At 42.8% G+C, this 27,180-nt stretch overlaps 1 protein-coding gene across 1 annotated transcript in view; it reads right to left on the reverse strand.

Annotated features, from left to right (window-relative positions):
- col22a1 (collagen, type XXII, alpha 1) overlaps positions 1 to 27,180 on the reverse strand; it is a gene marked incomplete at its 5' end in the record, with an annotated part of 53,804 nt that overhangs the window by 5,653 nt on the left and 20,971 nt on the right. Inside the window, 39 exons of the mRNA XM_083646465.1 lie at positions 1,303 to 1,347; positions 1,572 to 1,625; positions 1,779 to 1,832; positions 1,980 to 2,033; positions 2,221 to 2,274; positions 2,409 to 2,462; positions 2,643 to 2,696; positions 2,967 to 3,020; positions 3,289 to 3,402; positions 3,509 to 3,544; positions 4,145 to 4,189; positions 4,623 to 4,676; positions 4,789 to 4,824; positions 4,910 to 4,987; positions 5,605 to 5,649; positions 6,413 to 6,517; positions 7,165 to 7,218; positions 8,504 to 8,557; positions 8,643 to 8,696; positions 8,806 to 8,859; positions 9,509 to 9,562; positions 11,368 to 11,400; positions 11,573 to 11,614; positions 11,843 to 11,896; positions 12,350 to 12,412; positions 12,510 to 12,554; positions 13,668 to 13,721; positions 15,081 to 15,134; positions 15,239 to 15,292; positions 15,425 to 15,478; positions 16,625 to 16,678; positions 18,399 to 18,452; positions 19,215 to 19,268; positions 20,353 to 20,382; positions 21,080 to 21,115; positions 23,469 to 23,522; positions 23,622 to 23,675; positions 25,965 to 26,009; positions 26,106 to 26,159. Coding sequence (XP_083502591.1) covers positions 1,303 to 1,347; positions 1,572 to 1,625; positions 1,779 to 1,832; positions 1,980 to 2,033; positions 2,221 to 2,274; positions 2,409 to 2,462; positions 2,643 to 2,696; positions 2,967 to 3,020; positions 3,289 to 3,402; positions 3,509 to 3,544; positions 4,145 to 4,189; positions 4,623 to 4,676; positions 4,789 to 4,824; positions 4,910 to 4,987; positions 5,605 to 5,649; positions 6,413 to 6,517; positions 7,165 to 7,218; positions 8,504 to 8,557; positions 8,643 to 8,696; positions 8,806 to 8,859; positions 9,509 to 9,562; positions 11,368 to 11,400; positions 11,573 to 11,614; positions 11,843 to 11,896; positions 12,350 to 12,412; positions 12,510 to 12,554; positions 13,668 to 13,721; positions 15,081 to 15,134; positions 15,239 to 15,292; positions 15,425 to 15,478; positions 16,625 to 16,678; positions 18,399 to 18,452; positions 19,215 to 19,268; positions 20,353 to 20,382; positions 21,080 to 21,115; positions 23,469 to 23,522; positions 23,622 to 23,675; positions 25,965 to 26,009; positions 26,106 to 26,159 — 2,094 coding nt within the window. The remainder of the gene's footprint in view (positions 1 to 1,302; positions 1,348 to 1,571; positions 1,626 to 1,778; positions 1,833 to 1,979; positions 2,034 to 2,220; positions 2,275 to 2,408; positions 2,463 to 2,642; positions 2,697 to 2,966; positions 3,021 to 3,288; positions 3,403 to 3,508; positions 3,545 to 4,144; positions 4,190 to 4,622; positions 4,677 to 4,788; positions 4,825 to 4,909; positions 4,988 to 5,604; positions 5,650 to 6,412; positions 6,518 to 7,164; positions 7,219 to 8,503; positions 8,558 to 8,642; positions 8,697 to 8,805; positions 8,860 to 9,508; positions 9,563 to 11,367; positions 11,401 to 11,572; positions 11,615 to 11,842; positions 11,897 to 12,349; positions 12,413 to 12,509; positions 12,555 to 13,667; positions 13,722 to 15,080; positions 15,135 to 15,238; positions 15,293 to 15,424; positions 15,479 to 16,624; positions 16,679 to 18,398; positions 18,453 to 19,214; positions 19,269 to 20,352; positions 20,383 to 21,079; positions 21,116 to 23,468; positions 23,523 to 23,621; positions 23,676 to 25,964; positions 26,010 to 26,105; positions 26,160 to 27,180) is intronic.

Consider the following 27,180-nt stretch of genomic DNA (forward strand, 5'->3'; position numbering starts at 1 on the left):
CTATACCTGGGTACTATGAAACTTTATTTAGCCATTTTGTACAACGTAAAAGTTGCATTATTGTAAAAGTGTACTATAAATCTTCACACCTTAGTTGCGAATTTAATCTTTCATAACCCTATTCAAATCTGGAATAATGCACCAATAATGCATATTGGTGTATAAGCAGTGCTGCTGTGTATATGTTATTCGCTATGTTTCCTAATGGTTCAGTTGCTAACATTAACTAGCAGGCCAAGTAGCCTAGAAGAAATGAAGGCAGCTGAGCAGAGATCACTTTCAAATAAAGCGACAGTGAAACACAGAGTGGTACTGTACAGAATCTGGTCTTGCTATTGCATGAATCCAATTGACTTTGTGAAGAATAGCGGATATAATTTCAGTGTGATTGACATTCAGTGGCACTGATTCTAAGCAGAAGGGGTGATTGTCTGTGCCTGCGGGAGGTTTTTGCAAAGAAGGGCTTCTCAGTGTCTCTAATAAGTTGTGTGCTGCCAGGGCAGCAGAGGGAGCGGGCCGCGGGGCTGAGAGCCGGACTGGCTCACTGTGGCTCACTCTGTAATCAGCCGTGCTATTGGTCACGCCTGGGCCTGGCGCTGTGGCACAAGCCTTTCCTGGGGGCGGCGTGCTGAAGCAGAGACAAAGCAGCAGGTGCGGCGCTTCCCGCCGTGAGGGAAAAAGTGTGAGAGTCAGACGTTTGGTGGCGGGGCGGGTTCATCCCGACATCACAATGTGGCGTGTCGAACGCTGAGTAGACCCGTGCGCTATTTCCCGCACTCCTGGATTGAATCATTAGTTCCAGGTATGGCTGTTTAGGGCAGCGGGGTATCTTTGGAAATGCATGATTGAATGCTTTTCAGGGGTGAAAAGGATAAGATGAGTAAACGTTTATTGTTTTTCTAAAGTTGTATTTTGAATAAGTACCGGTAGATGATTTTTAGTGGAAATCCAAGAATATCACTGTTTGTGTCCAGAGAATGTGCTTCCTACGTTTTCATAAAGGACACAAGAATACACAAAAACACATACTGACAAAGACAACATGTCTCCTCTGAAACGGGCCAATGGTTGTTACAGCCGACTTGACTGGGGTCATCCAATCATCTTATATTTGAGGTAGGGGGAGGAGGCGGAGCATATAGTGGTGCTAGTCAATCAGAGCAGTGGCTCTTTCTGGTTGCTAGAAACGCCCTCAGAATGGCCTGTAACACTAGGGAATAAATCACTAAAAATATTTCTAAATTATTTTCACTTCCCCTCATGACACTGGCCTTAGATCCACCTTCCCCTCATGACACTGACCTTAGATCCATGGGATCCAGGTTCTCCTCTGTGACCCTTAAAGCCCTGTATGGAAAGATAAAAAAGCAGTAAATCACCCGCAGTCATTTGAACTGGCAGGTGTTCGTATCAAGTCAGTTTACATTACATCACATCACATCACATCACATCACATCACATCACATTACATTACATTACATCACATATTTTTTTTCTTCTTTTTTAAGAAGAGGAAAAGGTTAGTCCCAGAAAGGTCCAGGTGTAGCCTGGGTTTAGCCGTGGTTACGTACCGGCATTCCTCGGAGCCCAGGGTTGCCTGGTGGTCCAAGTTCTCCCTGCTTGCCCTGAAATCACAAAGAGAGATATGAACGCTGTGCATCATGTCAATGCACATAATACTATCCCATCCATCTAAAGACAGACAATGCTAGATTGTGGTCAAGCATTATGAATGAACTTTGCCTCGCTGACAAGGCAAGACATCCTCATCTACTTACACGCTCTCCCGTTTCACCTGGTGGGCCATCTTTTCCCATTTTCCCAGACTGACCCTGCAGGGAAATGGAATCTATCACTTAGCGTCTGCAGGAGAATAGACCTACAGTGATACTTCTACACCCACGGAAATTCAAAATGATTACAGTGCTGCTGGAACCATATCTATTTTCATAACGTAAAAAAAAATCAATTGTTCTTACCATTAAGCCGGGAAGACCCGCTGGTCCCTGGATCCCTTTGAGACCCTCTTTGCCCTAGTAAAGACAGACAACCAAAACACAAACAGGTCACCATCGCCAGAAACAAAAAGGAAGTGATTAATGGCCACTATTACCACTTGGGCTGAGTGACCTACATGCTGGAGGGAGGAGGGTGGTACAATAATGACACATTGGGTAATAAGTTCTCTAAGGGTAAAGAGTGCATGGAGTGCAGCCTGACCTTTTCTCCAGGGGCTCCGGGGGCACCGACAGGGCCGGGCTGTCCATCGTTACCCTGAAGAGGGGGGAAAACGGTATTGGCAGAGGTCAACTGTATTCAAGTATCATTTCATTTCAAGGGCATATGCTGTACAGAATAGAGAAAATGTGCACGGGTGTACACAGTATACGCCCGGAATAGGTACTTACAGCTGCGCCCATGAGGCCGGGAGTTCCTGGGTGGCCGGGGGGTCCCGGGTGTCCCTGTCAACACACACAAAAGGGATGAAATTATGACATTCTGTGACTCAGTATCGTCTTATACTTACAGCATCGAAATGAATGTAATCATTGAATGAGATTCTTGAGGGAGGGAGAGAAAGAGGGAGAGAGAGCAAAAGCAATAGGAAAATGTAAGACTAGTGAGTCATAAATAAGTCATACCTTATCTCCTTTGTCTCCAGGCCCTCCAGCAGGTCCTCGATCGCCTTTTATACCCTACAAAAGATGAGATACCAACCATTAGAAATGATTATACCTTGTCAGTCACACAATTACACTTCAGAAATGTTCAGACTATTATGAAGAGGACGTAGTTGTGCATTTCTGAAATATGGGGATGTGATTTTTTTATTTTTTATTAAACCTGACCCTTCCATCTGTCTTCATGAAAAAAGAGAAAGAAAGAAAATGGATTTTGATGCACAGTAGCCACTAATTGGCGTTGGGGTCATGCGGGAGCAGTTATGTGCACGGCGTGGGACTTGCCTTGCTTCCGTCAGCTCCAGGGGGCCCCGGAGGTCCGGCCGCTCCCGGCTGGCCCTGTAATGACACGGCAGCCCATCAGTCTCTGTCCCGGCAAGACAATCAAGAGCAGCGTCACCAGGTTCTAACCGCTCGCCGCTGCCCCCGGAGGAGGCCGGCCTAATGACGCACACAGCCTCTCCGTCCATCACATCCACTTTGACCATTGACTGTATGTGACTCATACTTTATAATACTACTTTAAAGTTATCATAGGAGACTTTGCATTGCAGGAGATGTGATGCCATCAACCAAAGATAAGGGAATATTCATGACTTTGTCGTACTTGGTAGCCATCTTGGCCGTTTTTCCCCGCTGGTCCAGGGTGTCCTTTGTCCCCTGGGACCCCTGGGAGACCGGGTGGTCCGATTGGGCCGGCGGGGCAGTCTGAGCACACACCCTAAAAGACAGGAGGGGGAAGGGGGGCAAAAAAGAAAAGATGTGATAAAGTAATGGGTCTCAGGATCTCAGCCGGTGTTTTTGCCTTGAATGGAGGAGTTCCTTACCTTGAGATCGAGCTCGGAGAGGTCTGCTGCCTTTCCCTGAGAAGTAATGAATGAATACATAAATGAATTAATAGATGGATGGATGAACGAGTGAGTGAGTGAGAGAATGAATGAATGAATGAATGAATGAATGAATAAGCGAGAGCGAGAGAGATTAAGTTAAGTTAGGGATTCCTTTTTCAGTAGCTCAATGCCAGGTTTAGGGGTTCGAAAGTAATTTGATTAGCGTCTCAACTGTTGATATGATATAATATGATATGTTATATGATATGATATGATATGATATATGATAGAGGTGTGAGTATTGATGTATACTTTCTGGAGCTAATCGGCCTCTTTTGCATTATGCAGTATCTCCGGTCTTGTTTGGTCACTGTACCAAGTGTGCATTCACCTAGTTTTGATATGTCTCTGCATTAATTACACAAATTAGTTTATTGAGGTTGGAGAAAAAAGTAATTCATACATTTCTGACGTCATGAGTTGATGCTCACATTTATGACACTTATATTCCACTTTAGATTAAATTTACATGGTTGAAGGAATTTCTAGAAAAGAGAATGTAGATTTTCTCTAGTGTAGAAACGACACTATACACACAGTAGCACAGACGGGACTGTTTTCTTCATTACTTACAGGCTCTCCTTGTGATCCCTTCTCTCCCGGCCTTCCTGGCAAACCCTGTTTTTGGGAGAAAGCAAGGTGTGAAATTTTGTGTCTATTATTCGCCGTTAAAGCGTCGTTATTTAACAGAACTTGTTGTGTTTGTACTTGAAAATGACCAAGTTAGAGATGCATGACAAATGTAGCCTTCCCCCATTGCCACACCTCATTTTGGCCAGTGGGCATGGAAAGTTGATCAGTTCTAAGTTGGCCTATGTCTGTCATGACCTACTTATCTACAAAGTTTTGTGGTGTTACGTGAATCCGTTTGGAAGTTAGGCACCTTTTTGTGAATGGCCACGGCCATTGCCACACCCCCTTTTGGCCAGTGGGCGTGGGAAGTTAGTTACTTCTAAGTTGGATCATGACCTGCTTTGCTGCCAGGTTTCGTGCAAATCCGTTCAGGACGTTTTGAGATAACCTGTTGACAAACGGGGGCGGGGGGACTTACATTGTGTCCAGCAGGGCCTTGAGGACCAGCAAGTCCTGGGGGGCCCCTCATACCCTAAAACACAAGTGAAGACATATTAGAGAGATATGACATGGCATATTAGAGAGATATGACATGGCAAATACATGTACAGTACAGGTGTTGAATGTTTATCTTAAATGTTTACCGCAGGTCCAGGTTCGCCACTTTTCCCTGCAAGTCCCTGTGAAACACAAACAGTGTAAATGTAGACGCACAAAGAGCGATACAAAGATAATTTCACACTCTCGGAAGTTTCACACTCATACCGGAGGACCGACTTTGCCTTCTCCTGGCGTACCCCTGTCCCCTCGCAACCCCTGTTGGCCTGGTGACCCCAGCTGGCCCTGTGAAGAAAAAAATAGAAAAGGTTGACTTCACCATCCTGCGCCTTAGATAATGTCAGCTCAGTCATAATGTTTGGCTAAGAGTCTCGCTGTTACTGTCACATTCTGCGGTGGCCGCTGATCCCAGAAATACCACTCTTTTTAATCGGTAATGGAAAAAAATCCAATCTGCAGTTGACATTTTGCTACTCAGAAGAGAGAACGTCTAGGTGATGAGGGTGAGTGATTTAACACCATAAATCCAGCAAATGCCCCTGTCCAGCCTCTCCCATCCTATGCCCTCAATTGCAGGCTCTTCACAGCAAAGAACTGCTTATAATCAGTGTGGTGTGGTCACAGAGCGCTGGACATAGAAATTGCTTTTGCGGCTTTTTTGACAAAAATGAATTGTTTTTTGTTCATTGGTGCCAGAAGAAATAAAAAAAGTGTTTTCTCACTGATAAAAGAGCACCTGTGCATGATAAAAAAGAACACCTTGGGCAACTCACAAAAGCGCACACGCGCGCGCACACACACACACGCCGCGCACCGCGCGCGCACGCGCGCACGCACACACACACACACACACACACACACACACACACACACACACACACACACGCTTTTCTCTATATTACCTTTGTCCCTGGAGGTCCTTGAATTCCCTGTGGTCCAGGTTCTCCCTGTAATATTACAAATGACATCAATCAAAAGGCTTGGCATTCAAACGCCGCAATTAAGCCGCCTCTTTGGAATAAATCAATTAGACTTGGAAGTTCGTACGAGTCACTATTCTTCGTTCACATAATTGCGGCGAAGCCTCGGGGCCGCACCTGGCAGCAGTAAAAAACACACACAATCTGTAAGTGCTCGTGTGTTGGTTAATGTGATATGTCTTAATCATGTTTTTCCTGTTTGTTGCTGCCCCGTCAGCGGGTTGACCACATGTCTGGGGTGAAAAATTATGAAGGGGACGTGTTGAGCTGCGGCGCAGAAATGTGCCAACTCAGGTAAAAATCCTTGGCATGGCTGCACATGGCTCATGTTGTTCTCATAGAGCCAGTCATGTGGCGATGTGGTTCAACATGCATTAACAGGGAGGCAGATGGATAGAGGCAATGCAGAAAACTAGAGACACACTTTAGGGTCCTATTCCCTGATCTTAAGTCCAGTCATGTAATCAAAAGGAGGGTTAAATTGGTGGGAAAAAACAACAATATCAGCAGAACTCAATCGTATTTTCGGAAAAGCAATAAAGCATCAAAATCAAAAATCATATAGTTTACATCATTTTTGATACAAGTTACTATGATGTACATTATTAGTTTGGGTCATAAAGTTTTATGCCAGCCTAACAAGTTGGGCAAAAACTATTCTAAAAGTCTGGAATATGACAACAATATACTGAGATAGACTGTGACAGGGGGAAAAAAATCTGTGTCTTACACTTTGTCCGTCTTTCCCCTTCCCTGGCGCTCCAGGGGGTCCAGTCAAACCAGGCTCTCCGGATGGGCCCGGAGGACCCGCTTGGCCCGCTTTACCTGATTCGCCCTAAAGCAAATGGCAGTGATAATGTTACAACTGGTACCCCAGCAGGTGTACCGGAGAAACTCGTTCATGCAGAAGTCTGTTGATCAGAATTGTAAATAGTGTGCGGCATCGACTGTGCATGCAAAATTTTAGCCTAGTCACTTGGCCCTGTTATTATCTTTAATGCTTTTTGTGAATATCTGATGGGAAATACACACCAATGACTCACACGCACACTGACTCATTACATCAGGTCCAGTGCGTACGGTCTTCAGTACTCTACATTGAGGTGAATTTAAAGCAACGCTACTGGGCAGATGGCCATGAACAGACCTGATGTAACATATTATGCATTCACAAAATGTCCCTACCCTGTGGAAAAGAAAAAGAAAAAAGAAAAGGAAAGATCACAAAGGGATGCGATGGAATAGTACGTGTTCTGAAACCCACTACCGGAGGACTGACATGAATTCAAAGAGGTTCACTGCTGAAACAATATTGAAGGACATGCAAGGTCGCTCACTTCCATTCTCTGCAGTGTCATTTTCTCTCTCACTCAGTGCTGCCAAAAACCATATACATGTAATACTGAACATAGACAAAGTCGGAAAAACTTTCAAATCCACATCTAGCTAAACATACCCTTAAAAAGAAAAAAAGTAACTGACCTTGTCTCCTCTCTGTCCAACTGGACCAGGAGGCCCAATGATTCCAGGGATGCCCTATATAAGACAGGGAGACTAGTTTAAAAAAAAAAACGTTTCACCTATTCATAGATTTCTGTTAACATCATACAACTGTTGCAGCGCCATCTTGAGGACCAATTTGAAACAACAAGATGCCCTGTGCAACTGGAAATAGAGTGGAACATTAGTGTCAAACAAATGTTAATATCTCAAAAACTATACATCACATTGCTTACAATATTGGCATTGTGAGTGAGAGCAGAAGTAGCTGAAGAGTTTGATGTATAACACATGTATGTAGTGTTAAAGTTGTGTGAACTGTCAGTTTTAAAATGTGTGAATTTAGTCAAAAGTGCACTGCAGCCTGTAAAGTCTGGTAGTGTGAATTGTGACATCACAGACTCAAGGCTGGCTCCATAGGATCCCATTATGAAGGTTGAAAAAAGTATCAAACTTAAACGGCAATTTCTCGAAAATTACAAAGGGTATAGCAAAAAGCTCAAAAAGAGTAATAAAGTACTAAAAGTGTTTAACGTTTGTAGTACAAAGTATGAAAGAGTAGTTAGAGTTCAAAGATGGCAGGGTTTGAACAGTCCTCCCAGGTACTAAAAACGTGTATGATGCATTCGGTACCCAAGATGGCAGCCGCAACAAAAACATCACATGACTGAAAGCCATGAAATTGATGAAAAATAATTATTCACATATCAAAACAAATGTGTCCAAAAAGCACACATGCTTTGAATTCACATAAAGGGTTTCACATGTGACGTTGTTACTTTTTTCTCTCTCGTTTTCTCCCCAATTGTACTTGGTCAATTTCCCTCTGCTGTCCTGGTTGTTGCTCCACCCCCTTTGCCGATCTGGGGAGAGTTGTAGACTAGCACATGCTTCCTCCAATACATTTGTAGTCACCAGCTGCTTCTTTTTACCTGACAGTGAGAAGTTTCACTGGCAGGATGTAGCAGCACATGGGAAGATCACACTATTCTCCCCACTACACACTAGTGCAGCGACCAGGACTCATACCCCACCAGCTTCCCACCCGCAGACATGGCCAATTTTGTCTGTAGGGACGTCTGACCAAGCCAGAAATACCGCTACCGGGAATTGTAGCCGGGTCTCCGCAGTGGTAGGCGAGTGCTTTTACCTCTACACACTATACCCAGATGCCCCATGTGACTTTTTCTTTACTGTTTTCCACAGTACTCTCCATATCCCCGAGCTGCTCTGCTTCAGATACCCCATAGACATCATGCTTGTACAGCAGATAGTCACATGACATACATGGCATGATCATCTTTCTACACAAAAGACCTACCACATTGCCCGGTAATCCGCGAAGACCTTGAGGACCGGTCAATCCAGGTGGGCCCTGCATGGAGAAACACACCAGTCATCACAGCATAGGACATCGTGCCATTTGGTGTTCAAAGGTGAGACAAAATTGGTTGACTCACAGGGTCTCCAACACGTCCCGTCTCTCCTGTAGGTCCGATGTCACCTTTTGGACCCTAGTTTGAACAGAAACACAAAGGCAAATCAGAAATAATCAATACAAAAAGTACAGGGAATAAATTTAGAGTATTGTGAGTGAGAAGTGAAGGATCAGTAGTTTCTCACCTGTGGTCCAGGCAGTCCCTTAAAACCTTGTTCACCAGGTAATCCTCTTTGACCCTTCAGAGAACACACACAAGTTAGTTTATAGTGTAAGGAACTGGCAGTAAGTTAGTTCTGCAAGTGTAGGCGTGTATACCAAGATCTATTCTGAGATCTATTCTTGGCATATCTTGTCAAAGTTTGTTATTTTTCTGTCAAAATTTCTGACTACTGCTCGAAGTACTGTCAAAAGGATCCCCCCACCAATATGTGTGTGTGTGTGTGTGTGTGTGTGTGTGTGTGTGTGTGTGTGTGTGTGTGTGTGTGTGTGTGTGTGTGTGTGTGTGTGTGTGTGTGTGTGGAGAGAGAGAGAGAGAGCAGTAATTAGGTGGTGAGATTATTGCAGATGACAAGGATAGCAAACTAATGAAGGTTGTACACAATAACAATATCCATGTATGAATAATTGATGTGATGATCGGTGACAAAATAATTAACAGGGCCCATTAACTCCATAGGATGCTGTAGAGACTCACAGGCAGAGGGAAGGACAGTGCAAAGGAAAGTCATCAGCTCCAACCACAATACATTTGGCAATAATTTGAATCTCTACTGACATCTAGTGGACTCCTCTGCATATCACCAAATGTACCCTGAATATTTTACAGGAATTTGAAGCAAAACATACAAGAAAGCAACAACAACAAAAACAACAACAAAAAGTCACCATCTCTCCTGGTTTCCCTTGGTCTCCCTTCTCTCCCTTCTCTCCTGGTTTCCCCTAGCGAGGAAAACAAACAATGCAATGACATAATAGATAATACAGTACAGTATGTTTCAAAGGTTTTTAGTCATTTTAACAATAATAGTCCATACATACATACATACATATATACATACATGCATACATAGAAAAAGGAAAATGTTTCAGTTCATAATTCAGTGAGTATAGTGGCAGCAATCTCCAACTGGTGCTCCCGGGCCAAAGGCCTATCGGCTGCCAGCCGGCTGCCATACCAAAGATCTGAACTTCATTACACCATAAGAGTCATTGCTTTAGAGCAGTGATTCACAAACTGGATATGTTGCGGTACTACAGGGGAAGATTTGAGAGAAAGGGGAAAATTGGAACGTTTAAGAATAAATCATGAAAATGAATGAAACGTTAAAATAAATCTGCTCAGGAGGCACTAGTTGCAACTCTTTCACTCTATTTCTTATTTTGTAATGTTATATTCTTCAAAAGGTGGGTTATCATCAGTGGGCTACCTCAGGGTTTTACAGAGGAAGCTGTTATCCTGAAAGCTGTAGTTCCTCGAATGGCCACTTAAGGCTGGACCCAAAAGGGAGTCGTTCCCGTTCACCCCCATGTTAAAATGCAGTGATTAAGCATGTTTACAGAATGGACCAAAACACGGTTTTGGCCTATATAGCTAATTTCACCTTTCATAACAACTGTACGGGGGGGCAAATTCTTATATAACTCACCTGTTTAGAGTAAAATAGACAATAGAAAAGACGGTGTTTTGAGGGTGATTGACAGGTCGCCTGTTCAGTGATCGCACAACTTGCCGGTCATGGACCAATAGCAGGCGAAGCTGTGGCTCTGGGAAACCCCTCATCTCGTGCTGTCTCGCGTGAGCTGCGCAAAGACCCCAAAATGGCAACAGGCTACAAAAGGCTTCCAAACAGGAGTCCAAAAAACAATGGTAGGCTTCGTCCATATTATTTACTGTTGATGGTGGTTATCATTCACTCAATGCATCATATGCTATAGTTTTATCTTGTAGTTTTCTAAGCATAATGTTGTAGACGGGTAAAGGGGGTACTTGGATTGCGGGGGGGGAAGTACTGTTTCAGAGGTTGAATTCGTTTAAGTTTTGTATGTTATCTTAAGTCTAAAGGCTGTTAGACACCAAGAGTGATGGGAATATACAGCACGAAATTGCAATGCGAATTTTGCCCCACCTGTCAATCACAGCCACAGATGTGTACACGTCGGAAGCGAATTTCTGAAAAATCGACCGTGGCCCGAAAAAATTAACACCGCAATAACGCTCAGCGAAACTTTGCAGGTATGCACGGTTGCATTGGCTGATATAGGTTCTGAAAATATTATTGACGTGCGATTTGCACACAAAAAACGCCCCCGATGTGTAAGGACCTTAACTATGGTAATTGGTTCTGCAATTGGTTCTGAAATTTGCCCGCCCCACAAAAGCTCATCCTATCCAAATGTGGAGTGGGCGGATTCAAAAGCCTGAAAACTCCCCGCCCTTTTTTGAAAAACTGACATGATCTGACCCTGGCATCTCTGTCTGGCTCAACATGTTGAATATCTCTTTAGGTTAAGTTTCCTTTTTATTTTTGTTGAATCTACCAAGGATCTTGGCTGGCAGCCCGCTGGCAGCTGGCCCAGACGCCAATTGAAGATTGCTGCATTGAGGCCAATCCACTGACTTGGGCAAAACAAAAAACAAACAAAAAAACAGGACCAAAACAAACAAACAAACAGACACATACATAAAAACAAGTTTCTTGTCACGACAGAGCTTGGCCTGCTGACTAAAAGATGTCTATACTTACGGCTTCACCAGGCTCAGGGATGACAGTGGCCACCTAGAGGCAAAAACAGACATCGTCCTTCATCATGCCTCCACAGATAGAGGCTGTTTCTATGTAACCACAGTGAGTTATATGCAATGTTATATGTCTTCCTGTAAGTGTGTGTATAGGGAAGCTACTACTGTACAATATGTTAATTTTCACCGTAGAAAAAGATTTTACTCACGTTTCCTGGAATACCAGGCAGTCCCCTGGCTCCACCTTCGCCCTAAGGCAACAGACAGTGTATTCTCATTATCTGCATACTAATGACCTTATTACAGCAAATACTGCAGGGTGACCATTACTGTGACAGAGGAGGACGACTCTGTAACTAACACGCTGTGATACACAACAAGGATTCAGCCATTTTCTTCAGTACTGTACATGCTCTGCAATTAATTTCACCGTAAAATGTTGTAAAACGCAGAGATTTCGACGGGGTTTTCTTTCTTACCTTGTCGCCCTTGTCACCTTTCGTCCCGATTGGTCCATCTTGTCCTCTTTCTCCCTATGGAGGTGCAGCCAAAATCAAAATTGAACATGGACATGTATTTCTACATATTCTTACATGAACACATCCAGAGAGAGGCCTTTTTTTCTTTACGTGCTTCTTTCTACAGACCAGTGGTTCTCAAAGTAGGGTTTTGGGCCTCCCAGGGGTCCTTAAGCGGGTTTCAGGACGTTTCCCCACAAAATGAGGATGTTAATTTCACTATAATTTACTTTATGAGAAATTATTCCAATTACATAATGTACATGTACTGTATAAGAATAACTATTTAGACCATTACACAATTCAATACTAAATCCAAAACAGCAAAAACCTCTCCATATGAGTCCCTGGGACAAAAGGTTATCAAGTGTGATCTGTGGCCCCAATGGGTATGTTTTGGTGCTTCGGTGACCCCAGCATCAATAGTGATGATAAAGTGCAGCGGTGAGCATATAAAACCAAACCCACCGGAACACCTCTGTCTCCTCTTGGTCCACCAGCACCTGGCTGTCCAGGTAAACCACCTTCTCCCTGTCACAAATATACACATTACATTATATGATGAAATATGAGATCCTTTTTCTCTTAAGAAAAACCTAAGTTAATTAAAACGCAGCTGCAAACTCACTCTCTCTCCTAGAGGTCCTCTTGGTCCCGGAGGTCCGTCCTCGCCCTAAGCAGAAGACACAGTGAAATATCAAATTTGCATTAGGAAAATACACATGCTCTCTCATATTCTGCATACAGTAGATCCATGAAACTTCAGTAGAAGCCTGGTCGCCAGAATAAAATGTTGGCATTATACTTTTCTGCAGTCCACGGATATGTAGAATATCAACCTTTCTGAACCAAAAATATGTTGCATATCACATTTCTACATATGTGTACAGTATATCAATGTTATAAACACTTGCCGTTGACGCCGAAGAACTGTGTTCGCATCCCAGAATGTTAAAAGTCTACATTTCACACTTCTGGCTAGAAGACTTGTACTCCTTAAATGGAAAGACAAGTTTCCTCCAACTTTCAATCACTGGGTCAGAGATCTTATGTATCATCTAACCCTAGAAAAAATCCGATACGCTACAAGGGGTTGTGCTCTCGACTTTTATACCATCTGGCAGCCAGTCCTGGACCAGGTAGAGAAAATGGATGCTTCAAGCATTTCAAATGTATAGATTTACCCCCCCCCCCCTCTCTCATATTTATTTTCATTAATCTGTTTTTGTTGTTGTTGTTGTGTTTTTTTTTCTTTCTTTCTTTCTTTTCTTTTTCTTTTGTGTGTCTTTGTGTACTGATATACTGTGATGTATGACATGATGTATGTGGTGTAATAGGCTAGGGGTTCTCGTGGGATGGGTTTTTGTTTAAAAGTGTCAAGTGTATTTAAATCTGTATTTTGTATTTTGTATGATATACAGAAAACGAATAAAAAAACTTTACAGTAAGTCACATTTAATGTTTTTGTTATTTAAGCACAACCCAAACCATAAACCTAACCTTAACCAAGTTGTCTTACTTGGCTAAACAGTTTGCTTAAACAGAAGCAAAGTTGTTGTGTTTACATTTAAAGTTGGTGACATTTGCAAATTAACCGCCGTTTTGTTGCAAATTCACATTGAGATTTTAGGTTTGCAGAAACATAAAATGCAGATGTTTTGCTTCAAATTTACGTTGCGATTGTACCATATCCCTGGTTTGCAGACACATACGTTTTATCCTGGCGACTGGGATGTCACTGTCAGTTGTGTCCAGTGTGTTTGGGGACAAGATGAAGTCACAGTACCTTAGATCCAGGCTTGCCAGAAAAACCCTCTGTTCCACGCTCTCCTCTAGGCCCCTTCAGACACACAAGATTTCTATTAGATGTCATACCTTCTCAACCTGAATTTACCAGCCAAGATGAGCAAGGACACGCCAAGGGGAAATACATAGATGGAAGGGTAGGAAGGCTATACTGTACACATACATACACAGGGATGTAGTAGTTCAACCACCGTTTAGGCTGACATGAATATTTACTATGTGGATTAAGAGTAGGTACACATCATTGTACAATGGATGAAAATCTTGCGATGCTTATATTGATGGGTGTCCCACATTTTATTTACCACTACATCACTGCACACAGACAAACGTGTGAGTTGCCCAGTGGAATTACGGTCTCACTGTACCCATTATGCTACATTAGTATACTTTTTCAGTTCAGTTCAGTTTGTAGCCCCTTATCACAAGCATGTCTCTAAGGGCTTTACATAGCATCATCACAGTCATATAATACATCATATCATATATCTACAGTGTTGGGCAAGTTACTCAGGAAATGTAAATAGTTACTGATTACTCCTTAAAAAGTAAGAACATTACTTAACCGATTACTTGGTATCAAAAGTAATTAGTTAAGTTACTAGTTACTCTCGCTTACCCTCTTCTGAACGTACAACCTGTTTAGCCAGCTCCTTTTAGAACTGAACCCACTTTATTGGAAAAATAATTAACCTTACAGGAGGAGTCAACAATGAGCCAAACTGCATATTTTTTTATTTATTCGCCTACGTAGGACAAAAAAGAATCGTGTTTTGGCAACGCAGTAGTCTCACATAGCCAGAGTGTTTTAGCTGTGTGACAGCACTGGAGAAACTAATGAACTAAGGAACTTGAAGTTACTTGGATTAGTAACTGTAATATAATTACTTTTTTGGAAATTGTAATCCCTTACAGTACATTAATAGTTACTGGGAAAGTAATACAATTACAGTAATGTGTTACTTTACTGCCCAACACTGAACATCTACACACAACATAGGTTACATACATCATACATACTATACATTTTACTAGATTACATTGTGTACTACACATACACAGCATATCTTTAGACTGTGGGAGAAAACCTGAGCACCTGGAGGAAACCCAGGCAAACACGGGTAGAATATGCAAACTCCACACAGAAAGGACCGGGGTGGAGATTCGAACCCACCGCTTTCTTGCTGTGAGGCGACAGTGCTAACCACTGAGCCACCGTGCCGCCAGTGCTCTACTCTTTTGTACTCATTGTATTTCAAAATATATAGCACACTTTTTAGAAGGTAGCACAGCTACAGGCTTATGAGAGTCAGTCAAAGTTATAGTCACTGTGAACATTAATGGCACAATTCAACACCAGTATCAGAATAGTTATTCTAAAGGCCATACTGACCATAGAGCCATCGTTTCCAGGGAGACCATCCAGACCGTCTTTACCTGGTAGACCCTTTGAAGAACAGTGTCAAATGGTTAACATTATGACTGTGACAAAAATAACAATATTAACAACTAATAAGTTTTTATTTATTTGAGAAGTCATTACAAACTCACAGGTTTTCCCGATTCTCCAGGTTTGCCTGAAAATCCAATTTCACCAGGTAGACCCTTTGTAAGGAAGCAAAACAAAGTATGTTGACATGTCCATCTTTCTGTAACAGATGCTCATGCACTGTTATACAGTAGCTATAAATCAGATATAGGTTCATGGTGTCCTGGTTTTTGGTTCTTGTCACTTACAGGAGGTCCAGTGTGTCCTCGGTTTCCTGGTGATCCGGAGGGACCCTGAGGACCCTGTCATTAAATAACATAATTTAATAATACAGTAAATAATATAAAACAACAACTACAACTCAAGATACACTGCCTTTATTCACCTCAATGTGTATCCATAGGATGGACTAGGGTTCAACTGATGTGGGTTTTTGACAGCTGATACACATTTTTTTCAATTGCCAGAAAATTCAAAAACACTAGAAATATTCAGTTTCCACAAAGATTATATTCTTGGCAGGCTTTTAAAGCCTCTGAAATTAAAATACTCATACATATTCATGCATACTTGTGTGGAGTCTCATCAAAATGCCTCATAAGAATCAATTGAGGTTAACATCTTCCCACAGACAACCAGTGTTGATCAGTTACACAATAAATACTGTATGCAATCAAACAGAAGAGATAATGGTGGTGTGGGGAGGGATAATTACTGCCTAAAAATAAAAGTATGAATCTGTAATACTGTTTAATAATATGTGCAGATTGTCAAATAAAAAACTGGTTGGGGAAAAAATCTACTCAAACATTCTGTATCATATCCACCATATCAAAGGTGCTGTAACGGGATCATAGCTGTCCCACACTACTGTAACGGGATCAGAGCTGTGTCTGTCAATGGAATAAACAAGGGAACGAAGCCCAGAGGCAGCCATTAGTATGCATGTGGTCCATGGAGGAGATCAGTCTAGCTCAGCGTGTGAAGCAGTACCAGCCTCCAGCCACTAGAGGGCAATATTGTAAAATGTAAAGTTCATACCATGGGTTCATACACCATGAGTATGTATTTCCATTCTCTTGGTGGTACTCGTGGGAGCAATTTGGGAAATTAATTGACATGACCTGTTGGTTCTAACCGAGCCAGTTCATTTCCACTCTATGAAAATACATTGTGAATACAGTATGCCCTTTGGAGAGCAGTCATGTTTTGCTATGTGGTTCACAGGGAATATTCAGTGACACAGACAATTAAAATAGAAAGTTAATTGAAATGGAAACAATTTCAGCAAAGTCAACCCAACTAATGGAAATATCACATGAAGTGTAAGAAAGCGCATAGTCACAAGCCAATCCATGCATTGCCAAGAGGTCATTTTTCAACAGAATGTGTTACTTATATAACCAAGATGTACATTTTAAACACTATAAAATTAAAAGTGTTCTCACAGGCGGTCCAGGAAGTCCATCCACTCCAGGCAACCCACCTTCACCCTTCTTTCCCTGAAAGAAACAAAGAAACAAGTTTAAATACAAAAATGATTTTTCAAGGCATTATTAGGTGACTATAGAAGGACAAAAAACCAGCACTCAAAATAAATCCTTTTGGGTTGTTTTAATACCTTCAAGCAGCAGCAGCAGTGACAATGAACGTTTCGGCGTAAGCCTTCCTCAGCATTGTCTTTCAGTCACTGACTCTTTGGACAATTATTAGGTGACTAAACATCCATCCCCTAGTGGCAAGCTATTATTGCTTCTTTGGCAACTAGTGCAGTGCCCGTTTGCCTTAAATCTAAAATGTGTGACGCATTGTTTCTTATGGGGGAAAAATCAATTATTTCACTATTTCTGACAGCAGCCGTCAGACCACACTGTAAGCCAGCAACAAGCACCCTCTGCGGTCAAACATTTCGGTGGTCACAGGTTTCGATTTCATCGTATTCAGTGACCCATCAGATTCTGTGACCGACCCTAATCCCAACCATCTCACTCCTCATGCCTAAACCTAACCAACCTAAAAACACTGCAGGTCACACAATCTGATGGGTCACCAAATACGGTGTAACACCAGATCTCTCAATGCTGGTAGCAGAGGAGACCGCCCTATTTATCACAGCACTCAGCCTACCATCGCTCCCCCACCTGCAACAGCTCCCCTGTCTCTGTCTGGTTTTTACCCCTCAACTAGATTCACTCTCCCCATGGGACTGTAACATGAATAGGCGGAACCTCCAATGAAAAACACCACAGAGGGAGGGATCTGTTTTTCTATTCTGAACTATCTTGATATCAGACTGAATTGTCAAATCGTTACACTCCATTTCCATCTTGCACAAGCAGCCAAAACTCAACTCAGTGGAGTGGGCGGGTTCGAAGGTCTGGACCCAGGCAACTCCTAAACACAATGTCAATGCAATCGCTTTATTCATGTTAAAAAAATGTAAATCCCTCAACTCCCAAGACACACGCTGGTTCAGCGGACTTGAATGGCTTGAATTGCATTCACAAGAGTAGGTAAGTGTTTGTGTGTGTGTGTGTGTGTGTGTGTGTGTGTGGGGGGGGGGGGGGGGGGCATCAGTAGATTTGAGAATATTTTATTAGAACAAATTATGTCAAACTACTGAAGTGTATTTGTTTCAATTGCACAGTAGTGTCCTGGAGCCAGCATGGAGCTAGCCAGAGGAACAATGGAGGCAAGGGATAATTGAACTAGATATTACAAATAATCAGAAACATGACTGATCCATTACAGAAAGTAGAGTCTACTGTATAATCTTTAAATGCACCGCCAACGAATGGTTCTGGAGATAAACCGCTTTTTGAGTTTGCCAGTAGGTGGCGCTATGCCGAAATGCACGCACTTCGGCACTGCACTCCATCACGTCCCACTAAGCGCATTCCCCAAGTTTGAAGTCGATCAGACAAACAGTTCTCGAGATAAACCGCTTGTTTGCCAATAGGTGTTGATCCCAGAGCAGCTCTATCACTGACAACATTTTGTAAAATCCTATCTGCACAATTACTGTACTACTACTCTAAACTCAGGCATCCAGAAAAACAGTTTGAGGAAGTGAATTACGCACATGGGTATTTCAAATGAAGTAGCTGAATTATGCACTTATTTGAGTCTCTGGTATAATACTGAACTGGTGGATTTAATGTGCAGGGCAGGGCAGCCATGTTATAGAGACATGGAACAATCTTTTATCAAAAGGAGACTCACCCTCTGGCCAAACTCTCCAGGCTCTCCAGGTAAACCTTGGTGACCAGGAGGCCCCTGGGGAATGAAATTGCCACAATCAACCATCGTTGCGACAACACACCACTGAACACACAGCTGCTCAGTGCTACATGCTTCTGAACACATCTGCTCAATGCTACATGCATCTGAACACAGCTGCTCAGTGTTACACGCATCTGAACACAGCTGCTCAGTGTTACATGCATCTGAACACAGCTGCTTAGTGTTACATGCATCTGAACACAGCTGCTCAGTGCTACATGCATCTGAACACAGCTGCTCAGTGTTACATGCATCTGAACACAGCTGCTTAGTGTTACATGCATCTGAACACAGTTGCCCAGTGCTACATGCATCTGAACACAGCTGCTCAGTGCTACATGCATCTGAACACAGCTGCTCAGTGCTACATGCATCTGAACACAGCTGCTCAGTGCTACATGCATCTGAACACACAGCTGCTCAGTGCTACATGCATCTGAACACAGCTGCGCAGTGTTACATGCATCTGAACACACAGCTGTTCAGTGCTACATGCATCTGAACACAGCTGCTCAGTGCTACATGCATCTGAACACAGCTGCTCAGTGCTACATGCATCTGAACACAGCAGCTCAGTGTTACATGCATCTGAACACAGCTGCTCAGTGCTACATGCATCTGAACACAGCTGCTCAGTGCTACATGCATCTGAACACACAGCTGCTCAGTGCTACACGCATCTGAACAGGTGGTCAAACTTGGCCAACACAGGAAGAGGAAATGTCTGGGAAGGAAGCAATAAATCCTGATGCTTACAGCAGGTCCTGGAGGTCCATCGGCCCCTGGAGGCCCAGCAGGTCCAGCAACTCCCTGAAATAGGTCAAACATGTATTCTACATAAATATGCATTATACATAATAGCCCTATGCATGAATGAATTATAGTATTAATAATATAATTATAATATAATTATACATTGTTTGTGTCACTGTCGTCTCCAACATGTAAAGTAGCTGTCATGCTGTAGCCTGGTAAAGCATCCAGATCACATGAACATACATTCTGTTTCGTTCTCTGAATCAGTCTGGCCTCCAGGCCGCCCCCAGAGATTTCAAGAATTCACAAAGTGCACAGACCCTGGCTTGGTCAGATGTTCCTACAGACCCAATTGGCCGTGACTGCATGTGGGAAGCCAGTGGGGTAAGTAGGAGTCCTGGTCAATGTGCACATGTATCGGAAGAAGCATGTGCTAGTCTACAACTCTCCCCAGATCAGCAGAGGGGGTGGAGCAGCAGGGGGAATTGGCCAATTACAATTGGGGAGAAAACGGGAGAAAAAACGAAGGGAGAAAAAAACTGCATGGAGGGGAGCTGCCTCGTAGTTGACAACGTAACCGTTAATGTTAGTAGAGTAAACATAAGCCATAAGTGCAGAACGAAAAATACTCAATAAGAACAATTAAACAAGAACAAGAGTATGCGACAGTGAAGTTTCTCGGCAGAAAATATGTTTTCGCTTTCAAGTGGATTTGGATTGGATTTGGCAATGCTTATTGGCTGAAGGAGTTGTCTGTCAAGGCAAGAACTTCCACCTACTGAAACCACTGTGGGCGGATTGGAGTCCAGACTGATACGTACAGTACAGTATCTATAGAGTGAAACAGAATGTGAGATCACGCTATCAGGATGTTATTTTTTACCAGGCATACTGTATACACATTGAAAATGGCATTGTTGTGTTTCTGTATCCCATACACAAGCTTAACTCTGCTACATTGGGCAGATACATTATACACACAAAAAATAAACCTTAGTGATGTATTTGAGGGTTTTTGTGCTCATATCCACAACTTTATTCTTTGGTAGTTCACCAAAAGTAGGCCCAAAACCTTTTATCCTATTTATCTGTTAATGAAGCATACTTCATATACTATTTCATTACTGAACACTCTCACCGTTTCTCCCTTCAAGCCTGCATGTTGAAACTAGAATTAGAAGAAAACCTTTATTAATGTTCGCATAAAGACTTTTAAGCAGTACACATGTATCATTTCAAACATCAATATATCATTGTACATACAGTATTATGATATTATGTGTATAATTACTGTGAACAAATGAGACCCTAGTCTGATGATTGTTACTGCTGGTGTTTCTCAAAATTAAGACTACTATTCCCATAAATCCTGTTTCCTGTTACAAAAGGGATGTTGCTTCTTCTGTCATAGGCTTTCTTTTGGCTTTACTGAAGAGGATTACCCTTTTCAAGTGATTTTAACATCGGCTTTTCACCCTGTGAAATCTGTTGTTGCCAGAAACTCTGAAAGCTCTAGCTCTGTCTGCGCTGGACGAACAGCGCCCCCTTCCTGTTTTATGCCATAAAGAAATCTTACTTTGTGCCCTAATGCGGTACAGCAGATTTCACACCAAATCCAATCTGGTGGCACACTGTGAAATGCAGTGTAGAGGCAGGTAGAGGCTGCTATTCTTCTCCATGATGGTCTTGTTTGTTTACAGTACTTATACTGTATTATGTCTCATGTCTCTTATGTTTACATATTTTTTATATATGTTTTTTATTTATAAATACAATATAAACATGAGTTTCACATGCCAATCGGTTCTAAACATGCGTGCCAGTGGCTTTCAACCTTTTGGATGTACAGTATTTTGGGTGCTTACCACATCCCCAGGTAATCCGGCAGGGCCCCTCTCCCCCTGTGAGAAGTTCACACAACAACAAATCAAAACCCTTTCATTAGCAAGACTCTATGGGGGAAAATAAATCCCAGGGGCAATATTGTGGTAATGATATGGCAAACACCACAGTTTCTGTGGTGAGGTGTTAAAATGCCTTTAATGTGGGCCTGAAGGAAAGTGAGCCTCATTCCAGCTGTGGGTTGAGCACCAAGATTAGTGTGTTGTGCTTGTGTGTCTTTCTTTGCGCATGCATACAGTATGGGTGGGGTATATGGATGTGTGCTTGTGTGTCTTTGCACATGCATACAGTATGGGTGGGGTATGGATGTGTGCTGTGTGTCTTTGCACATGCATACAGTATGGGTGGGGTATGGATGTGTGCTGTGTGTCTTTGCACATGCATACAGTATGGGTGGGGTATATGGATTTGTGCTTGTGTCTTTGCACATGCATACAGTATGGGTGGGGTATATGGATGTGTGCTTGTGTGTCTTTGCACATGCATACAGTATGGGTGGGGTATATGGATTTGTGCTTGTGTCTTTGCACATGCATACAGTATGGGTGGGGTAAATGGATGTGTGCTTGTGTGTCTTTGCACATGCATACAGTATAGGTGGGGTATATGGATGTGTGCTTGTGTGTATTTGCACATGCAGTATGGGTGGGGTATATGGATGTGTGCTTGTGTGTACTTGCACATGCATACAGTATGGGTGGGGTATATGGATGTGTGCTTGTGTGTATTTGCACATGCATACAGTATGGGCAGGGTATATGGATGTGTGCTTGTGTGTCTTTGCACAGGCATACAGTATGGGTGGGGTATATGGATGTGTGCGTGTGTGTCTTTGCACAGGCATACAGTACTGTATGGGTCGAGTATATGGATTTGTGCTTGTGTCTTTGCACATGCATACAGTATGGGTGGGGTATATGGATGTGTGCTTGTGTGTATTTGCACATGCAGTATGGGTGGGGTATATGGATGTGTGCGTGTGTGTACTTGCACATGCATACAGTATGGGTGGGGTATATGGATGTGTGCTTGTGTGTCTTTGCACATGCATACAGTATGGGCGGGGTATATGGATGTGTGCTTGTGTGTCTTTGCACAGGCATACAGTATGGGTGGGGTATATGGATGTGTGCGTGTGTGTCTTTGCACAGGCATACAGTACTGTATGGGTCGAGTATATGGATTTGTGCTTGTGTCTTTGCACATGCATACAGTATGGGTGGGGTATCTGGATGTGTCTTTGCACATGCATACAGTATGGGTGGGGTATCTGGATGTGTCTTTGCACATGCATACAGTACAGTATGGGTGGAGTATATGGATTTGTGCTTGTGTCTTTGCACATGCATACAGTATGGGTGGAGTATATGGATTTGTGCTGGTGTCTTTGCACATGCATACAGTATGGGTGGAGTATATGGATTTGTGCTTGTGTCTTTGCACATGCATACAGTATGGGTGGAGTATATGGATGTGTCTTTGCACATGCATACAGTACTGTATGGGTGGAGTATATGGATTTGTGCTTGTGTCTTTGCACATGCATACAGTATGGGTGGAGTATATGGATTTGTGCTTGTGTCTTTGCACATGCATACAGTATGGGTGGGGTATATGGATGTGTCTTTGCACATGCATACAGTACTGTATGGGTGGAGTATATGGATTTGTGCTTGTGTCTTTGCACATGCATACAGTACTGTATGGGTGGAGTATATGGATTTGTGCTTGTGTCTTTGCACATGCATACAGTACTGTATGGGTGGAGTATATGGATTTGTGCTTGTGTCTTTGCACATGCATACAGTATGAGTGGGGTATATGGATGTGTCTTTGCACATGCATACAGTATGGGTGGGGTATCTTGATGTGTCTTTGCACATGCATACAGTATGGGTGGAGTATATGGATTTGTGCTTGTGTCTTTGCACATGCATACAGTATGGGTGGAGTATATGGATGTGTGCTTGTGTCTTTGCACATGCATAGAGTATGGGTGGAGTATATGGATGTGTGCTTGTGTCTTTGCACATGCACACAGTATGGGTGGAGTATATGGATGTGTGCGCCGCTGGAACAATCGTCAAAGTTAGTAATTACAGACAGACAAGTGAACTCGGCTGCATTCTTTTCATCAGACAAATGAGTGGGCGGACTTTGATGGTAGACGGAGGAGACAGAGGAATGTCTGGAAAGTGGAGAGAGACAGTAGCCTGGGAGCCGATGCTATGTCTTTGAAATGATTTATATCGCCCCACTTTATTAACATTATGCTCAAGGCAATATCCTCTTTGAATGGCTTCATCAAGTGCAGAGGGTGTTTAGCATACAGTACAGAAAGGGAGGCCATACCTTATCTCCTTTAACTCCACCGGCCCCGGGTGCGCCGATCATTCCCCTCAAACCCTGATCAATGTTCAACAAAGGTTGCATTACTTTAATTAATTGATTTGCTAATATTGGATGTCTATTTGAAACTGCAGGAGCTGTAAAGTCAAAACTTACATCTTTCCCAGGAACACCAGGTTTTCCGGGCAATCCATCAAAGCCCGCTGGTCCCTAAAATTGGAAATAAGTGTCGAAGAAAGCAGGTATAAAGTATTGTAAACGCCAAAGAACAAAATACAGTTAATCCATTCATATAAATAAATGTCAGTTTTGTAATTCTCTATTGGTGACTGATCACAATAGTATATCCAGTTGATGAAAGCGTTTCCATTTGCTGTTGTAAAGATGTCTGCTAGCTCTTTCCTCTGACACACAGGAAGTGATATCTTTCACATTTCCACTTTCCAGTTTGTGTCAAGGGACAACCTCCAGCGCTGAAAATGAAGCCAATGCGGAAGTGTCTTAAACATGCATTCTTTCTAATGGCGAGCAGGGGGTGACTCCACTGGCTGCAAAAACAAGTCCAATTGTATGGAAGTCACTTGAGCAGACCAAGATGGCGCCATGTACGGCCCGCCTCAGTACTGAGCTCTCACGTACTCATCTTGTTTTTGCTTATTTCGATTGATTTATGACCTCAGTAAACACTTTCCTAATGGGTTTATGGTCTCAGTCGCTAGTATCAACTCTTCTTCTTCAATACAGCATGATGTTCATTTTGTCAATTATGGTCCCATTTAGAGTAAAATAGATGATAAAGTGGACTATGTTTTGGGGCGTGATTGAAACACAACCACAATGAGTATTTAGTGCTAAACACACACACACACACACACACACACACACACACACACACACACACACACGAAACCTGCAGATTACCCCTTTAAACAGATGAATAGCTCAAGACAGTGAGCAGTTGTCTGTCATCCACAATGTTTAAAACACGGCCATCTTGGCAGCTAATGGTGCTTGAATGTGTAGCACATGTCTGTGGAGCGTGTCTTCCAGCCTCTCAGTCACCTAACATCACCCTGATCCAAACCAAACCTCGTCCCCAGGTGCCTCCTCCAAAGCGCCACTCCTCTGCATCTCAAAGTTGAACTGAGGCGAGTGTTTTTTCATTCTTCACCTACAGGAAACTGCTCACTGACTGCCTGACTGACAGCTGGAAAACACCGGCATCAGCAGGTCTGGAGGGAGCCTCAGTGTTATGCTTGTAGAACTTGCTGCACAACTTAGGCTCAGTGGTGGAGAGGAGCCACATGGCAAACACATCGATGTACTGTTGCCGCAGTCGTGCTTACTAGTATGTTACACTGCCAGTCTGTGAAGGTCATTTACTGACTCATGTTGACATCTCCCATGATAGAAATGTCTCTTTTACAGTATCTTCCTATGTGCCTATGGTCCTATGTAAATCATAAACAGAAGAACCTCTTGACATATTGTATACAGTAAAGGTGCATCAACAAATCAAAGATGGTCTTAGTTGGAGAGGGTTGGTGTTGCTGGGAGATCATTTTCACTGATTTATTAGCACTCGGACTCATACTTGCCAACACTCCCGAATTTCGGAGTATCCCTATTTTTAACGCTTTCTCCCGCTGTGCTCCTGAATGGTAATTGATCCCGTCAATCTCCCGATTTCATCGTGATACAAATCAAATGGCTGTAGCAGGCTTAGTTTTAAAGTCAGAGTGGTTTCTGGTATCATTGAAACTAGATGACCTAAGGCACCCAGCTTGTCGGGAAGGGGGCTAATTAACGCTCCAAAATTAGTCTAAATTTTGACAAGGGAGAAAATATTTTCAAGGCAGGATAAATCGACAAAGCAACGGATCACATCACTGACAGAGTTTTGACGGACTCGATCCTGGTGGGGGTACCGATACCCCAGAAAATCTCCCACTTTTTCGCAGCCTAATGTTGGCAGGTACAGTCTGCTTTGAATTGCATTATTGTATGAGGGTGCTGCTGGCAAAGGCAGGCCACTGTTAGCAGCCCAGAGGAAATTTAGGACATCAACAAAGCCTTAGTAGTCCTGAATAAAGGTGCATTATAGCCAAACGCCCCCACAGGACCCCAGACAGGACGTTTGGAGAGTGAATCAAGGAAGCCACATCTGTTTGCACCATTACGCCTCTCAGTTCTCAGGTCCTCTGAGATGTGTGGCCTCCCTCAGAGAGTGAGTGAACCCTGTCTACAGGATTTGTGAACACTCTATTCCGCGCTGATTCAACTCAACACGGCTGCCGGTTCAAATCCCCGGACGGACTGGGAAAACATGGGTGGGCAAAGTGATCGAGTAACACCCTCCCCTCCCTCCACAACTACTGTACCGGTCACGTCGCGTGGCCTTGAGCAAGGCATTACAGTAAAACCCCAACTGCTCTACACCCATTCTTTGCCTTCCGCCTTCCGGGGAGGGGGGGGGGGGGGGTAGAAAATATTCCTTACCGTGGTTCCTGAACTTCCTTTGTCTCCTTTGGTGCCTTTTCCACCCTAAGGCAAAACACAAAAACACCATCATGATAGTATTCACAAACAGATCAGGGCTGATCATTAACATTTAGTGAATCTTATTCAAATTATACTCACAGCGACACCAGCAAGTCCAGCTGCACCAGGAGCACCTTCATCCCCTTGGACTCCCTGTATCATAAAAAAACAGCCACATAACATTGGTGAGACTTTATTATAACTTCTTACTCAAAATAGGATTTCAAAATCCAAAATTGTCAGATTACCTATTCAGTAATGTTGGTCAACTAGGAACCGCCATGTCAGGGTTGAACCAAATTAACAGATTCGACTGACCAATAAAGAAAGCTCAAAACAGAAACGGCAGCTGTCAGTGATGAGACCCCCATGGCAGAACCTTGACCTTTGACCTCAGTCTCACGCTCTGCGTTCTCTTCCCATACAAACCTCAAAAGAAGAGGAAAGTAGTCTCCTGATATATGTTTGAATGCCCTTCAATTATTCGTCATGTTTTTATCAGTTAGTCTTTCAGAACATGAATCAGTGTAAATGATACAGTGTATCCAGGGTATGTGGGAATAACCATTGGCGCTTCTTATGATTTGGAAGTGTTCACACATCACGCCAAGATGCCATGATTTAAGTTTTCTGTTTCCTTTGCTCCCAAACAGCTTTTGACACTGAACGCACATGCACTAAGAAGGTGATGGATTAAGTGTTTTACAAACCAAACATTACAATGTACTGTAACTATGGGCAGAAATATGTGTCACTAGAAACTGAATTATATATTTGTATTTGAATTGCTCAATTTGAATAATTCTTGTATTAAAAACTGAATTTGAAACACAATTATGTGATTCAAATTAATTTATGCAATTATTCAAGTTGAGCAATATATATTTACCAACATAGTTCTTCCCAATCGTAAAGCTCAAACCAAACATCCAGCAAGTAGTTGTGTCCTGACCTGACAGTGAGACGACTTACAGTCTGACAATTGTTCATTTCATATTAAATTAAATTATCATTCCCTATATTTACAGGTTATCATCTGAAAGCTGAGGTGACAAGTATTGTCTAGTAGTATTTCCACCTTGAAAACTGAGGTGACCAGTATTTTCTAGTAGTATTTCCACCTTGAAAACTGACTCTCAAAAGCTCATACCGTCTTTCAACCTATGAACTGAAG

The sequence above is a fragment of the Poromitra crassiceps genome (genome assembly GCF_964638095.1).
Source record: "Poromitra crassiceps genome assembly, chromosome: 11".
NCBI classification, from domain to species: Eukaryota; Metazoa; Chordata; class Actinopteri; order Beryciformes; family Melamphaidae; genus Poromitra; species Poromitra crassiceps.